Source organism: Arctopsyche grandis, chromosome 12 (assembly GCF_051622035.1).
Source record: "Arctopsyche grandis isolate Sample6627 chromosome 12, ASM5162203v2, whole genome shotgun sequence".
In the NCBI taxonomy this organism is placed as follows: Eukaryota; Metazoa; Arthropoda; class Insecta; order Trichoptera; family Hydropsychidae; genus Arctopsyche; species Arctopsyche grandis.
In genome coordinates, this window is record NC_135366.1 from 10,556,349 (window position 1) to 10,574,125 (window position 17,777).

At 33.7% G+C, this 17,777-nt stretch overlaps 1 protein-coding gene across 1 annotated transcript in view; it reads right to left on the reverse strand.

Annotated features, from left to right (window-relative positions):
- SK (small conductance calcium-activated potassium channel) overlaps nucleotides 1-17,455 on the reverse strand; it is a 216,065-nt gene extending 198,610 nt beyond the window's left edge. The window contains 1 exon segment of the mRNA XM_077443312.1: nucleotides 16,610-17,455. Within this exon segment, the coding sequence (XP_077299438.1) occupies nucleotides 16,610-17,455 (846 nt within the window).
- Nucleotides 17,456-17,777: the final 322 nt, after the last annotated feature.

Here is a 17,777-nt window from a genome sequence, read left to right on the forward strand (position 1 = left end):
TTGTTTTCCTGATGGTTTCCTTTAATTTGCACTTCCCATTGTGAGGGGAAAAGTTTATTTGAGACCTCGGAAGGGTAGAGAAACAGAAAAAATAAAATAAAAAGCAATCAGCGAGAGCGTAACAACATCGCGACTTTGCGTAAACCATATTTAAAAGTTTGCTCTTTCGATGGAGAATTTCAAATTAAAGAAAATATATAACAACCGCAAATTCCACGTTGATATTTCAATATTTTTAAATAAATATACACACAGGAATTTATTCAAGAAACGCTGCAAAATATTTTCACGATTGCAATTCTGGTATGAATTGCATTTTTAACTATTTTGATCCTGAAAGCACGCAGAAATTACGTCGAACTTTTGAACTTTGAAAGGTCAATATTCAACTATTGATTGTAGGACTATATTTAGAGTTAACTAGTAGTTCAAAGTTCATTGCAAAACAACAGACAGAATTGCATTATACAGGCCATCAACAACTAGTGATTTTGGAAATTCTAGTTTGAATACACTTTTTATATTATTTAAAATAAGGGAATATTGCAATTTGATGTTAAAAACTAGCCTTTTTTTTTAACCTATGAAACTACGTTACAGTATATTTCTAATAAATTGTATATATTCGATTGAAAAATTAAAAATAATATGAGCTGTTATATTTGAAAGCAGTGTCCACATTTCTTCATTTCGAGATATTTAATGATTTGCGTTTCACAATATTTAAAAATATTGGAAGCCTGTAATAAGTTTATTTCGGTTTTTCGAGATTCTGGATATATCAAATTAAAAGTAGTGATAGCAATTTTTGAATTGAGTCAAACTGAAAGTGTTTCTGGAACTGAAAATGGACTTACGCCACATTAAATTTTTTCCAAAAAGTATATATTTTTCTTATTAAATGACTGATAATAATCGAGAACATAAATAAATAAATTAAAAAAAAATCGGTGGACTGACGCTTCTTTCAACAATAACAATTGTTCAAAAATATTTTATAGTGAAATTTCTTTCGTTCGTATAATGGGGATATAAAAGATATCGATATATAAAAGATATCGAAAAAATTGGATTTTCACCATTTTCAAATATATTGGCTCATATACGTATGTATGTAATATATGTACGTGTACAACAAACAAAAAAAATTGTAATAAGTATATTTACTAAATAAAATATACGCATAGATACGTATTCCAAAATTAAGCGACGTTTTCAAAGCTCAAAGATATTTGCAATATCTCAAGACTTATTTTCCCAACTTTTTCGGTATATTTCGTCGCCAAGTTTGTATATTCAAAACACGAATACGAAAATTTTACATAGATAAATACTTAATTAACGAGATAAACATTAATTATTAAAAAAAATAGTAGGGATTTATTTTAAAATATTTTAACGGTGTGTGTAATAGCTTAAAAATCTATTAATGATCACAATATGTCTCATATATTAAAGATATTACACACATTTTGTACAAAATATACAAACTCCTGTTAGTAAACGATTTCATTCCATGAAAAGATTCATTACATGAAAAATTTACTTTATAGCAATTAAGAAATAACGGTAGTTTGCTACCTTCTTTCAAAAATCCAGAACCGTTTCAATTGTAGAATAATTCAATTTCGTTTGTGAATATATTGTGAACTATTAATTCGATTATATAGGACCTTCACGGTTCAAAGAGGATGTGGGCCGGGATTTCTCGGTTGATTGACTCTCGTTCTTGAGGTGTTAAAAAGGCAACCGCGATAAGAAACTTATGAATCCTGAACCACACGAGCGGGGAAGTAACCTTCAGTTTTATTGGCAGTAATCCTCGCAAATGGGTCACGTAGATCGTTCGCGCCTCGCCCCGGAAGTGGAATATTTGTTCCGGGACAAAATTGGACCCCTTCGAAGCGTATCCCATCAATGGAATACCCTTCAAACCCACCAAAGCCCCTTTCCATATCTCAATCGCTCGTAATTTTTGCGACCGTCTGCTTGGAAAATGCGCTTATATTTATTTATAGGCCGAGAAGCGCCAAATGATGCGATTGCATTATCTAAAGTCTAAATTGGAAAACAATCTTGCGAACGTGATGAGAATTTCACATGTTATATAGTAGACTTTCATATCGTAACATGCCACACTAGAGTGTAAGCCGTTTTATATTCAAGAATGACCAACTCTTAAATCTACCGCATGGATTTGCATTCCAAAAGAAGTACCAGCTCCATTCGGATTTTTACTGCAGTTCAATCAGACGCAAAGATCTGGTTTGCAGTTCAGTTTTAGATTCGGAACTTTGCGAACAAAATAATCTTTTGGCACACGTTGTACGAAATGCTCTTCTTGGGTCCGAAAAGGTAATACATATAATATAATATGATCGTGTGAATTTCAAAGTTGGTAATACATACGTAGGTAATATATAAGATAAAGATAAAACGATGCACATGAATCAAAAGACGCGATGAGTGTTGAGATGAATAAAACAATTGCCATGCTTAACTTAATCACTCTCATATCATAATTTTCAGTTTCTAACTGACGTGCGCTGAAATTAGACGTCATATTTGAATAGCCTCAATTTATCTTGCAGAATCGTTTGCCTGCAAAGTGAAAAGGGAAATTCATACAAGAAAACACACACTGAAGGAAATTCGAGTAAATGCGAAAGCATCTTCAAAACCAAGCACATATTTTTTCACGGTTAGTATTTATTAATGAATATTTAAATATCAGTATATAAAATTCTACCGTGGAAAACGAGCTTGCAAAAAATAAAACCTTTCTCCTATAGAATCCTGCGGGCAATCGATGTCTTTTTAGGATACTTTCATGTTTGCACAGTATACGTATGTATAGGTATGTATAGAGTTAAATTAAAACAGTGACCTTTGAACGATGAATCGGTCACGTATTCACACCGTAGGGAATTTCTTCAAACATTGGCTGGAAACGGCAAATGATCATTTTTTATTGAAGCGATCCGTTTGTTTTTTCTCGGTTTGGCACCCTCGTGAAATTGCACCGTTCGTTCACACGCCGTTATTTATATTTTCCCTCGTTTGTTTGCCTACGCAATGTTTGATTTGACGCTTTGGGGTGTATTTTTTATCGGCTTAAATTGTCAATTAAATCCCGAAATGTGTCGGCGGACTGCATAAATATACAAGAACACAAAAAAAAATCTTAAATATTATTTTAATCGTGACGGTAAATGTACGTAAAAATATACACAGTCTGTTTACACGGCGATGTTTGGCTCTTAGCGATACGCTAATATGTTTACGTTTGCAGAAAAGCCTCCGAAGGCTTTATTAATAAGCACAAAAAAGCTCGCGTGCCTTAAAAGAATACAAAAAAAAAAAAACGTCAGCGTGCGTACTACGTTTACGTAAAAAGCCTTCATTGGCACAAATGAAGGCGAACTACATATATTTTTACCTGTTGAGACTTCTTCATCGAGGTCATTCACAAATCAATGACAAATGATTTGATACCTACCGGAACACGATACACGATTTTCCCATAAAGATAATTTAAATGTAAAACATTCGATATACGTAAACAATAAAGAGCATGTTTTTTTCTCATAAAGTTAATCGAAAAAGTTCTTTTCAACAAAATAATGTGTTGCAATACATAGAATGAAAAATTTCCTGGAAACGTTGCTATGCAAATAAATACGGAAAATATGCACAACATACCATTTCAATAAACTTAATAATTAATTTTTTAAAAATAACCACCCTAAATGAGTGAAAAATCAATGTTTTCGACCGTCGATTGAATTCCGAAAAAAAATGTACAATCGAAATTTCCTCTATACAATTTGTATAAAACGAAAAAATAAAGAAATAAAAAAAATACACATTTAAATAAAATACATAAACACAAGGATGAACACTTCTTTTTATCTTAATAAAATACAAAAATATGTTAAGCACATGCGTATTGTAAAAGAGGAGCTGTGCGAGATAAGAGAAGCGTTCATCTAAATTGTTAATTTGTGATGAAAAAAATAAATATATACATATACATATTACAAAAGTAAAGACTTACCTATAAAAGCGTATGAAATTAGAAGCTTCATCTACTTGGATATATTTTTGCACAATAATAGAGAGGGCGGGGTGGGGGAGTTTCAGTCATCTACGAAAGCGACATACACACAGTGAGGATAATATACAATATACATATAAAATAATACATATACACGATTAATTCAATTCGGATTCGGAAAGGTTGAATACAGCATCTGCAGTGAACGGTGCATCAAAATAGAAAAGCATTTTATTTTCAATGTACATAATAACTTCACCTATACACACTACTTGTAACAGGGGGCTTATTACGCACTGTCGTCAAATCGATGCCTAAGAAGCGGTGTATTCATCACCAGTAATGAAATTCACTATATGTACATGTACGTATGTGTATTGAGAGTCTAGAAACATTACAAATATAGGTATTGTATTGTACACACGCTTGTATGTATATTTAATTAGTGAAGTTCATTACTTTTGTGGTGTCTTTCATGAAAGGCGGATAGCTGCGTGTTCGGGGAATTCGTGTGCCGTGTGTGGTCGTGGATTAATTATTCAATATGCACGTGTAATTACTGTTAAAAGACTTGACGATAGCAAAAAAATAAATAAAATGCCATTATGAATTCATCATGTACGCAGTTAAGCTAAGAACGGTTGACATTGTCCGTCTCCTTGTACAATAACAGTGATAATAATGCTCGGAACGTGGGTTCTGCACACATACTAGGTAGCGTTTAATTATTTATTACTCACGAGACTATAACGTTAATGGTGTTATATATTTTGCATTGTAATTGTGGGTAGTGCTGGTTGGTGTTTACGTAAGTGCGAGCGCGTGTGCTTATTAATATACATATAAATATAAAATGTGACCCTTTAATTGCGGCCCCGAAGTGAGCGTGTCAGTTTGCCCGAGCGGAGTGAATTTTCGAGCGGAAAGTTTGCCCGATAGATATGATTGAAAATTTTTTTGTCGGTGTTCCGACGTTATGTTTTCGAGTTGCGAACAATTATTCGAACTTTCGAGTTTTACATTCAATAAGAATAATGAAAGTTTCCGGTGATTTATTTTCTTAAAAACGTATGTCTGCAGATGTTGAAATTTTAATTCAAAATTATTCAAAGAATAAATCTTTTTCAGACTTTTAATATTTTTTCGAGAACAAATTATATATGTATGTACATATATAGAAGACCAACCCATTTTATGTTATGTATCATCATCATTTACAGTTATTTACCCACCCATTTCTGGATGAAGGTCTCTCTAACACGCTTCCACTCGTCTCTGTTTTGCGCAACTGTCATCCATTTCACTCCACACATTTTTCTAATTTCATCAACCCATCTTTCTTGCAGCCTTCCTTTCATCCTTTTACATTCTTTCGAGTACCATTCTAGCACTTCTTTTGTCCACTTCTCGACCATTCCTATTACGAAGTGACCCACCTATTGCTATTTTAATCACTGCACACAATATCAACTACCCTTGTCATACTTCTAGGCCCAAGTTTACCATCCATACATCATCACTAGCAAAATGCATTGATTGAAAATCTCCTTATTTGTGTGAAATAGCATTTTTGATTTAAAAACGATTTTAATTCGCGCAAATTCACTCCATTTTAATTTCATGCGTTTCCTTGTTTCCTCTTCCTTGCTACCGAATATGTATGAAAACTGTATATAAAAAGATAGCATTACACTTAGGTTTCTCAATTTTATTTAACATATTATATTTGGTGCAGAATGAGACTTTTTCAAATAGTTTTAACTTCATATTAATCGTATCAATGAAGGTAAAGTCAACCCTTCTGTAACGCGCTAAATCTGTCCCACGAGAAAGTGAGAAAAAAGAAGACAATAGAAAAATAATGAAATTGTAAGAAAACATGCTAAAGAATATATCGGAATTCTACATTTTTATTTTCTTTTCATATCTTAAATTTCTTATTCATCTTTGGTGAACAGATCCATCTTGTTATAAGACTGACGGGTTGACTGTATTATATTAAAAAAATACCACTCGTGAATAATTTAATACCCAAAAATTGAATCTAATGTTATTTTTACTATAATATTCTGAAAAATTAGAATTAATTTTTGCCATCAAATGATATAAAATTTAATGTACAAATAAACCAATCCGTTTAAAAGTTTGAGATCATCTGAATTGAATATAATTTTAATAAAAGAAATTTTAATAAATACAAAGCGCCTTTTATGCGCAAAGTGCTCGAATGTTTTTCTTCGAGTATAAAATGGTAATATTATACTTTTATCATGCATATTAGACTATAAGTATTGTCGAGTGTAAGAAGTATAATCTAATTTTATTTTCATCATAACATGACATTTGCGTAGGCGTTAAAATAATGCAAGGACAAAAATGAGTGATAACGACTAAAAATATTCATGATTAATTCGGTGAAAACTTTCCGGACAGCAAAGCCACTTAAATATCAATCACAATTTTCATTCATATTTTGTTAACTATTAGTGGCGAACGTGTGAATATAATACCCGAACACGAACGCGTTTAGACTTGATTAAAACGCAATTTATATTTTACACTTAGTGCTTTTAATCTACGTACTTCCAAACGACAAATTCGGAAGCGAGGAAACAATACGATATCTAAAAAAAAAGCCATTTCAATTGTGAAAATTTAATCTGCGCCCTCGGAATACTGTCATCAAGCCGGGATTTTGCAAGTCTATTCTAAATGCGGACGGACGGTTGCGGATTAAACTTTCAATACGTGAATCAGTCGAACGACATTTCTGATATTTGACAGTGAAATGTGTCACCTGCATTTTGTGATATTTTTAGATTTAAACCGAACGGTGTGCTCTTTTTAAATTTAACCACTTTTTCAACCCGCAATATTATCGCGAAACAATACAAATTGTCAACTCACAGACATCTTGAACGTCTTTGTAGTCTTTCGATCTACATAAACAGTATCTCATTCAATTGAGAAGCGATCTTATTCAAATGACAAACAGTATAAAACAAAATTGTACATAAATCAATCCTAATTATTCGAAAATAGCGAATTTTTGAATTTGTAAACACCTCTAGCTGGAACAAATGTTCGATATCACTGGAAATCCGTAAAAAATATAATAAAAATTCTAAAAAATATATTTGCACTGCCGTCAGCCCGCCCATTCAAGCTGGTGAAAATTCTAAATTTAACCTTTTATTTAATTTTTACTTTTTTTTAATTCAAGCTCCGTTTTAGATGTTTGTTTTTTTAATTGACCTCATAATATAAATTGAATAATTTCACATTCAAAAAACTTCATATGGGATGTTTCATCACATTGCTAAGGCACAAAAAATATCTGAAACTTGGTCGGGCGCACATTAAACGCTAATGTATAAAAATTAATAATAATGTAAAAAAATTAATAATAATGTAAAAAAATTAATAATAATGTAAAAAAATCAAAAATAAATTACAATGTAAAAAATTATTTTTAATAAACGTGAGAAACGATGTTTAAGGAAAATCGATATTCGACTGGAGACGTGCTAATATTGGCATTTAATGTACGCGTGACAAAGTTTCACATTTGTTTTCGTACCTTAACAATGTGAAGAAACATCTCATTTGAGGTTTTTTTAATGTAAAATTATTCCATTTATATGACGAGGAGAATTAAAAAAAATAAACTACTAAAACTGAGCTTAAATTAAAAACAAACCTCCGAAAATCAGTAGAATTTACAATTCCAAAATTCGCTGTTTTTGATGTACCCTAACTTACATGCATACATTTGAAATATTATATCATAATTAATCTTAATTTTTTCAATTTTTGAAATACATAGTATATTTCATAACACGGCATAGCATATGCAAGCGTATCACATATGCTAGTTAGAATATTAAATCTAACGCGGTTATACAGTACAGTGTGTATAGTGAGTAGATTACGGCTTATTTATATTGATGAGAAGGAACAAGAACGTTATCCTCGAATACCTAAATTCCAGGCATCATACATACGTGCCATATATTCTATACAAAAGAGCATACATATGTGCATAGTTTAGTACACACTCTAATTGAATTTCATCATCGACGAGGAACGCAACGCTCTCATTCAATATAATCAATGCAAACGAGCCCCACAGTGCATTCTACAGTACAAGTCAAAAGTGCATTGCGATATGAGTTTGTGTATAATAATTCAAGACCAGACACGGCACATGACAAACGGTGGAGTTTTCAGCTGCTTTAAAGGGTGTCTTTGGGGGTGTCACATTCGGCTGCTGGGTGATGTATCTAAGACAAGACATGGTCAGCACTATTTATGTAGATATTGCATGGTGTATTTTGCTGGTGGTGAGGGGGATTTTGTGGATTGATTCTGAGTTTTGTCTACCGTTTTCACGTAGGACACAGTGTCGCCAGTGGCCTCTGTAAAAGCTCTCCTCAGCCTGGTGCGTCTCGCCTGAGACAGTGTTTGCGGGCACAGAAGCACCCCCTGCGATATAAAACACACATCACACACCAAACGGCAATACATGGGGACAAAAAGCCATCGTTAATAACAGTCAAATTAATCAAAGAGTACACATATGTAATTAATTTCTAACGTAATTCTAACACTAGGCACATTATACGACGTTGAATGTACGCTGTCGACTATACGACACAAGCTGAAAGGATGATTAGTACAGAACAACGACTCCCAACCTTTTGAATGTGGACGATCCTCTTTCGAATATAAAAGCAATATAATACGGGTGGGTCCTCGGGCAATTCTTCGTTTTATTTAGCCAGCAGCGTGGCTCGGTGGTTGGGTGAGAGGCGCCGGGTTCGATCCCGTGAGTTGACCTCGATTGAAAAGAATTTATTCCGAGTATATTTATTTATTTATTTTTTACATATGCTATGTATATACCAGGAAGGCCTTACATGTGAAACCCAATGCACCTTCCTGGCCAATTACAAACAATGCAGCATTTTTATTACAAGTCGTTGAATTACGAGACACTGAAAAACTCGCAAATTAACGAGACATCTATGAATTGTACATAAATTTTTATTGTACATTAATCATACTCAAATAGTGGTGACATAGTAGGTAGGAAGGATTTTAGCCAATTTTAATCGGGAACCGTTGATTTGAGACTTGGATATTTGTGTTCCAGGTCAATCGTTTCCTATCAGAGTTTGCCAATTTTTCTGATTTCATTGTTTAAACAGTTTTTCGATTCAAATCTATTTGAGTATGATTAATGTATAATAAAATTTATGTACAAGTTAAAATTCATAGGTGTCTCGTTAATTTTGAAATTCAAGGACTTAAATGTGTAATAAAAATGCAGCATTTTTTGTATTTTTATTACACATTTAAGTTTTCCTGTTTGGCCTTCCGGGTATATACATATGTATAATTCATATGTATGTATATACATATGTATAAATTCGTCGGGTTAATGACCGTAAAAACGGTCAAGTGTCCGTTCGGTCGAATGGGCGTTGGCATAATGTCCGTTTAGCCAAGCGTCCGTCGGCTAAGTGTCTATTCTGCCAATAGTCCGTCAACCACTGGTCATACTTGAATATTTGTGTCTATCGTTACCTATAGGAGTTTGTGAATTTATCTGATTTCATTGTTGTAACGGTTCCTCATCAAATTGGCAAAAATATTCTACCTACTATTTGTCACCACTATCCGAATATGACTTCAAATTTATATACATATGTACTTGCTTAATACCACAAGTGCTTAAAACCCGTAATGGCTGTATGGTAAAATATAATAATAAAAAAATAAAGATTTATATTAATGCGCTGTGGAGTTTTAGTACTTACAGGAGATTGCTTTTTTATAGTTAATCGTACGTAGATCACAAGTTGGGAGCCGTTAGTTTGAAATAATTTAATGCACACTAAAGCTTATAGGATAATATTATCAACCAATATATTTATGTACATATATACGATTCTCACACTGAGAATAGAGCGAGGTTTCAACGCACTACACATAGCAATGAAAATTTGCTACACCTATTTTAGAAATGGTTACTATTTATCTAATAATACAATTGGTTAGTGCGTACTATATAGGAAGGCGCTAAGAAGTGTGTTTTGGTCCTCGCTCTATAAGGATATAAAAACGCAGAACATATGTATTTACGGTACACAAATATACTTAATCTAAAATTTATTTATCAACTAACATCAAGTGGAAAGTAATCCTATTGTTAAATGAATATATCAATGGTAGTACTTATCATTTGAGCATTGAGTTTGTAAGGCGTTTACAATGTAGAAAGCAAACGTGAAAACTCATCCTTTTTTCTAGAAACTGTTAGAGAGCACAAAGGAATAGCCTTCTTGTAATCTAAAATGGAAAAAGTTCAGTCTATTGTACTTGTAGCAATTTCAAAGTATTCAGTTAAATACCACCCACCCACGTCTTTTTAAAAGCTTCACGTATCAATTCAAAACATTTCATTTATTTCTTATATTTTCGTATTATATTGATTCGTTGATTATTTATGAGAAGACTTTTCATCCATTTGCTTATTATAAAAGTCCATTATTATCACGCGATGCAGACAATTTCCCATTGTCACTATGCAGCCACATATCGAGATGGAAAATGTCTGCCAAAGGACAGGTCGGATTTGGAAATTTCACTTTGAAGTGGTCATAATGCATTTTGCTTGTAGCAGATACCTTATTCGAATGCATTGGATGGCGAACGTTTCAATTCTATTGTAGCTTTCAGCTAGATGGATGGAAATCTATACGAATCCGAATATAACGCGGGTGAATGAGTTCAAAGGTTGAATTGGCAGAATTTTTTTTGAAAGCAGATGCAAAAAGAATTTATAATAATTTCTTTGGATGTGTGTTATTCTTTCCTAGACAGTAATTGATTGAATAGTGACCCACTTTCTAAAGGGATGACCGTTCTGAAATAATAATGTAAAACAATGAAAGGAAAACACGCAAAGATAGAATTGATATCGATTTTTATACTAATACAAAATAGAAAGGAAAATTAAACATAACATATACGAATGTACTAAATTCGATTATGTATAATTTTTGATTCGTATACGTTGAAATGTGATGCGAAATCGATCGGTTTGAAACGAATATTGGCGCTTTATACTGACGGTACGGCGTTAATGTTTTAATGGGCCGTTTCGCAGAATAACGGCCACGGACAGTCGGACAGACAGACGAGTGTTCGCATTGCGGACGATTTTAATTTAAACAGTAAAACCGTTTGTTTACGACGCGTCATAATCGGTATATGTACGCCACCATTCCTTACATCTGAAACGAGGGGTTTGTAACGCGAAAAGCGAGGGTAGTAGATTTTTTTGTTTTTGTTTTATACAAGTGGTGGATTGACTAAATGGTCTGTTGTGAAAATGACCCGAATTCTTTCGAGATTCGTAGGAGATAGTTGACTTTGAAATTAATTATTTACCAACAACTGTGAGATCTATGTATGTACATATGTATATGTCTTTATATAATTTGGCTAGATTTTGAATTGAAATAATCTATATATTAAAATTTTAACAATGATACATTCATCCTATTGTATTAATTTATATAAATATTCATTGGTTTCGGTTAAGGGTTGAGGACTTCTGAATGTTAGGCAGTTATTCGTACGATGATTGTCGCCGTCTCGTCGTTATTCTGAAACACCCTGTCTCTGTTCTGGTTATATCACCGTTTTTATTTACATCAGTTTAACGCTGTCGTTAACCGTTATATGCAAATATCTATTACGGAAAAATTCATCCCTTGCGATAACGATATAACTGCATTTTACAACTTTTCATTTACATTTTCATTGTTTTTCGATTCGGAATTGTGCTTACGTACATACATATATACATACATACATCATCATCATCATCTACAGTCATTCACCATCCACTGCTGGATAAAGGCCCCTCCAGCACGCTTCCACTCGTCTCTGTTTAGTAAAACTCTAATCCATCTCATCCCACACAAGTAGATAAAATTTCCTAATTTCGTCTACCCATATTCCCTGCAGTTTTACTTTTACCCTTTTGTATTCTCTCGGGTACCATTATATCGCTTCTCTTGTCCAACTTTCGTCCATTCTTCTAGCCACGTGGCTTGCCCATTGCCGTTTCAATCTCTTCACTCTATCCACTATATTCACAACCCTTGTCATACTTCTCACCCACGTATTCCGTTTCCAGCCTTTCCTCTTTATGCTAAGCATACAACGTTTCATACTTCTTTGAGTGCATTGGACTTTGCGTAGGAACTTAGCATTAAATGTCAAAATTTCACATCCATACGTCATTATTGGTAAAACACATTGATCAATATCTTTTTCGTCAGGACGTACAGGCATACATACATATATGGATAATATTAAATACAATTTTACTACACCAATATAGAATTAATACCAATACCAATATAGAATTAATGTAATCGAAATTGAAACGTGGAATGGATGATATTAGTATTTTTTATATACATATATGTAGGTACATATTAAGCTAATAAATTAATCTTATGAAGCATTAGTACGACTAACCGCCCTAATAAAACTCCTTTGAGAATTGATTCTATTCTTGGATTTATCTCATCATCGAATTGTCTATTTCGTCGTATTATTTTGTACAGTCATTATTTGATATAAGATCATATTATAACTAAGTTAATCGAAAATATGTTTTATATAACAATTTCAAATAAAATATATATGTATTTCCATATACATATGTATATATACATACGTACTACTTCATGTTAGGAGATCTTTTGCACATAATTTAGTAAATAGTCGACGTTGGTTAAATTTCGTGAATGGTTCAATTCCGTTTTACAGTCAGTCCAGAAATACGATCGAATTTAGTGCTGGAATTTTTCGATTTTGTGCGACAAGCTTACAGAATACGACACTGTTTGTTGGTAATGCAATTCACCCGAAATTAAGTTGGATGCGAATAATGTCACCGACCTCTACGGGAAGCTTTTACTGTCGAACAAATACACTAAAGGTTTTCCTTGAGAATGTACGTGCAAGTGTCTGTATAGATGTATGTATGTATGTGTCGGTGTGTATATCGCATTATCTAAAGAAAGCTATAAAAAGTTTGGTCTGTCGAGCATCGACCAGAAGATGATATCTGGAGAGCTTTCGAACCGGATTACTTCCATAAAACATGACAACAGACTCCACATACAAAGTGAACCCTCATAAAATCATATATTAATATACTTATATAGTTTTTATTGCATTTATTTAATACCGGCTATTGCACAATGGCTATTATTCATCACTGAATAATTTTCATAATATATGTACATAGAATAGTGTAAAAATTGTAGTTTATTATATCTATGACTCCTAATTTTCATATTAGCACAACACGTACCGGTAACTGAAAGCAACCAGCAATATAAACGGTATTCTTTGGTACATTTTATATGGACATAAAGTGTAACAACAATAGCCGAAAAATTCTATTCAAACTATACAGCAGAACATGTCACCGAAACGTATCAAGCAGAAACGGTATTATTTGGCCACTGTGGAAATATGTACGCTCGACGTGACGTCATAGTAGCGAGAGCACGCTTACTAACGAAAGTGCGCATGCGAAAATGAATATTTTCGGAAACGTCATATTGTGACAAAACTGAATCGACGATATGACGCAAGCAATATTGCACCGTACTGTTGCGCTTTGCAGTTTGTTTTATTATAATTTTTATTCAATCAATCAATCAATCTATGTACACTCGTAATTACCGATCGCTCCAATGCAACGAGTGTACTATACATATCAAGAAACACACCAAATTATATATTGATACAAATTATTACATAATTCGAAATTATACATGGCATCTATGGTCAAACATAGCAAAATGTATTGCAAACATCGTATACGATACAATCAACAAACAGTTATACAACAATACGAATTTTATACAACAATAATCCACAGATACATTTATGAAGAGAAACCCGGCGAACCTTGAGATATAACATAATAACTCAAGAATTCGCGAGAGAAATGGGGAGGGCAAAGCCAATTTTGCAGGAATCGTTTCAATGAAAATCAGAAAAATTGGCTAACTCTGATAGGAAACGACCGACCCGGTCACAAACCAAAGTCTGGCCAGCAGCAACCAGTGTGACTCGAACTCATAACCACACTGACCATAGCAAGATATGCTAACCACTAGTCAATGCTGCTGGTTATACCTATATATAAGCCGATTTTACCTTGAACTCAACCGAAACATGCATTGCTGTATAGTATGAATAGAAACTGTCATTTACGTGAGCTGCTGTGCTGCGCTGTAGCTGTAACTTGCTGGATAGTATGAATACATCTTAAAGATCCGTTTATATTAACCAGCACTGCACGTCAACTCGGCATGATACTGCACGGAAAAGACTACTTCTATTCATCGTATACAGCACCGTCCATTCTCAGCACGTTCATACTTGTTTTGGTCGAGTGCAAGGCAAAATCGGCTTACATACACATCACAGAGAGCGACAATACGTCACAATATTGCTTGCGTCGTATCATCGACTCAATATTGTCGCAACACAATGTTTCCGACAATATCCATATGCGCTTGGCAGCACTTTTGTTAGTACGGGTACACTCACCACTATGACGGCCAAATAAAACCGCTTCTGCTTGATATATTTCGGTGACATGCATTGTCGTATAATATGAATAGATCGTGTCAGTTGCTGCTGTTTAGTTACTATAGAATGTAATAAAGAATATTTTTCGTACTGCCGTTTACGTGCAGTTGCCGGCTAGAAATGAGCTGGTATTTGAAAAATTGATTTTAAGATTATTTTAATTTATAATATGATTTTAACTAGCAAATGAATCAGTAAAAAACCATAATATAAAATGTAAAGAGATATTGTAATAGATAACTAAAATTATGTTTTTTTTTTGTTACATTCAGTGGGAATTCATCGCAATTTATAGAAATATGACTGTCGTTCCGTGTTATAATCTGAAGTGATATTTTTATACCAAAAATAATATTTTAGTACGCTGTTACATAAAAGTCACGCATAAAAGCAACGTGATACGCCGCGGCCCATAAAAACCTTTACCCAACAAGATTTAATTGAATTCAAACGTCATTCATATTATCGCATATTCAATTAAATACTTCATATTTTTGACGTCAAACATATGTTTATTCAAAGTAAGAAGTGTCAAGAGAACACACACAAAGTTGTTCCCAGTTTTCAAGTAACGTCTCGCGGCAATATTGTAACCCGTTAAGATATCTCAAGTCTACACACAATTATTTTAACGTATCCGAGTAAATTGTATGCGTATGTGTGTCTGTGTATGCGGAAAGTTTTCAGCGAAACAAAGGGATGTTGTTGAACACTCGCAGAAAGTTTAAAGTAAATACAAATAGGGGTAAAATGTGCGAATCGGGCGGTAGAGGTAGTAGAAGTAGAGGTCGGCGCGAAGTGAAACTTTCAGCATCGTTATATCTGTAAATCGTTTCTGTCGACTGGTCCATCGTTTTCAGGGAAGACTTCCGGAAAATTTCCCGCATGAAAGTTCTTATTTAATTAAAAGCGCCTAAGCGTTCGTCCGTTCCGCAGACGAGCGTAACTTTGTCCATTTCTTATTTGAGCGGGTAAGTAAATTAATAAATAAATACATCTTATGTGTTCTAAGTATGTATTATACAATATGTATGAGCGGCAAAACACATGCGACTGACTATTATATACTAATTAATTAATATACCTAAGAATTGTTAGTGCATACGATTTTCAGTACAAATAGCACATTAAATAATTTTTGTTTTCTGAAATTATAATGATATATGTCATCAATATATTGTTCCTTGACCTACTACTTTATGTACATATTTTATATATGTTTGTATAAAGAATCGACAATGATCCCTTAGTAGTGTTATTGACGATAAATAATTCAAGAAACGACTCGTGATAAGAGTTTAGTTTCCACCTGAATGTATACGTGAATATCATCCCTTATTTTGTAATTTAATTAAAATCAATTATTATTAATTTCTGTATATGTGCATTTACACAAAAGCAGTTTTTAAATATGATTGTATTTTAAGTACGCGTTTATAGTTTTTTATATGTATGTTTTCTAGAAACGGAATAAATAAATTAAATTAAACAATTTAATTTAAATTTCTATTTAATATTTTAATAATATATTAATATACATATATATAATATTTAAATTTCAAATGATTTTTTTTTATAAATTTTAAAATAAATATTTTAAGCAATTTATGTTGTGTACTATAGACACCTATGTATGAATAATACAACTAGTTAAGCAAAGTCTCATACCATTTTCTTTCTGTTTGAATAATAAATTAAATTTAATACTTGCCCGACATCTATGAATACCTTTTGTAACTATTACAGTTTATTTTGAAAAATGCACCAATATAATATTATAAAAAAAGCGTAAAATTGGAATAGACGGAAGAAAATTGTCTTATAATTAATTAAATAAAAAGAAAATATATCCACCTGTCTAAACTGTCTCATAGCTCCGTTGATCCTGAGCGAATCTGCTGCAATTCCTGCAATACCATCTCCAGGTTCCCGTAGTTGTCGTAGAGAAGCGCTAGGGGCGTGATGTTGATGAGCACAATGTCCTCCGCAACAGGTAATAGCACTGGCTTCCGGCTGTGAGCTCTGTCTGATGATTCTGTTGTTCGGAGACGTGGTCAGCAATAACGTGGGAGGCTGTAAGGCGGGACACGTGCCAGCAGTGTGTAGAATATTACAAGAACACGGCAAATGCAAGGCAGATCTGACACTTTCCCTGGACACAGACCTGGCCAGTTGCAAAGACGAAATCGGCGTAGTTGAAGCCCTCCTTTCACAAACTCTACACCTCGAGTATGAAGAGTGTGGTATTAACTGATATCCACTGACTGAACCTCTATGCCTGCAGTTTCCCGGTACTGATATAACTGGAGATGTGAACACGTGCTGCCGGTCTCCTATCACCATGCTGCTGGTCGACGTGTTCTGTCGGCAGTGCAATTCTATATCAGGCACTGATCTCGTGCTCGATTCCTCGATTCGAATCGAGGTCTGACTCTCCTCGCTGCCTCCCAATCCACCGCTGCCTGATAGTTGTGGGTGCTGCGAGGTGGATAGATATTTAGAGGTGCAATCCTGGCGCATGAGGACTGGTTTGGAAGTGTTTTGCTTGATGGTCGTCGACGGTCCATTGGTTTCATTTTCGCTTGGACCCGAAGTGATGACTGTTACCGCTGGTGTATGAATGAGAAGACTCGACGTTTCATCGTTGCTGATGTAGCCCGAATTGGCCGCAGCTTCAACGTTTTCGCTCGGTAGCGACATGTTTGATTTATTTTTAATCCTATTTTCGTGCTTCACTGAGGGATCATCGAGGTTTGTTGAAGGATCTGAAACAATAAAAAAGTCTTTTGAAAAAAAGTTAAAGAAGTATACGGGTCGAGTATGTTCGAAGAACATGGAGGGTTTGTCTCGTAAAGCCGTCGCTCTTTTTTATTTTATTTTTAAACTTAAGTTCAATCTCTTTTTTTCATTGTTTAAAGAACAAGATAAAGGAAAGCCAAAGTAATTTACTTTCGTTTTAACTGAACATCTGCGGATGATAGGCAGCCTTAAAAATACACTCAATGCTTTATGGTCCATATTA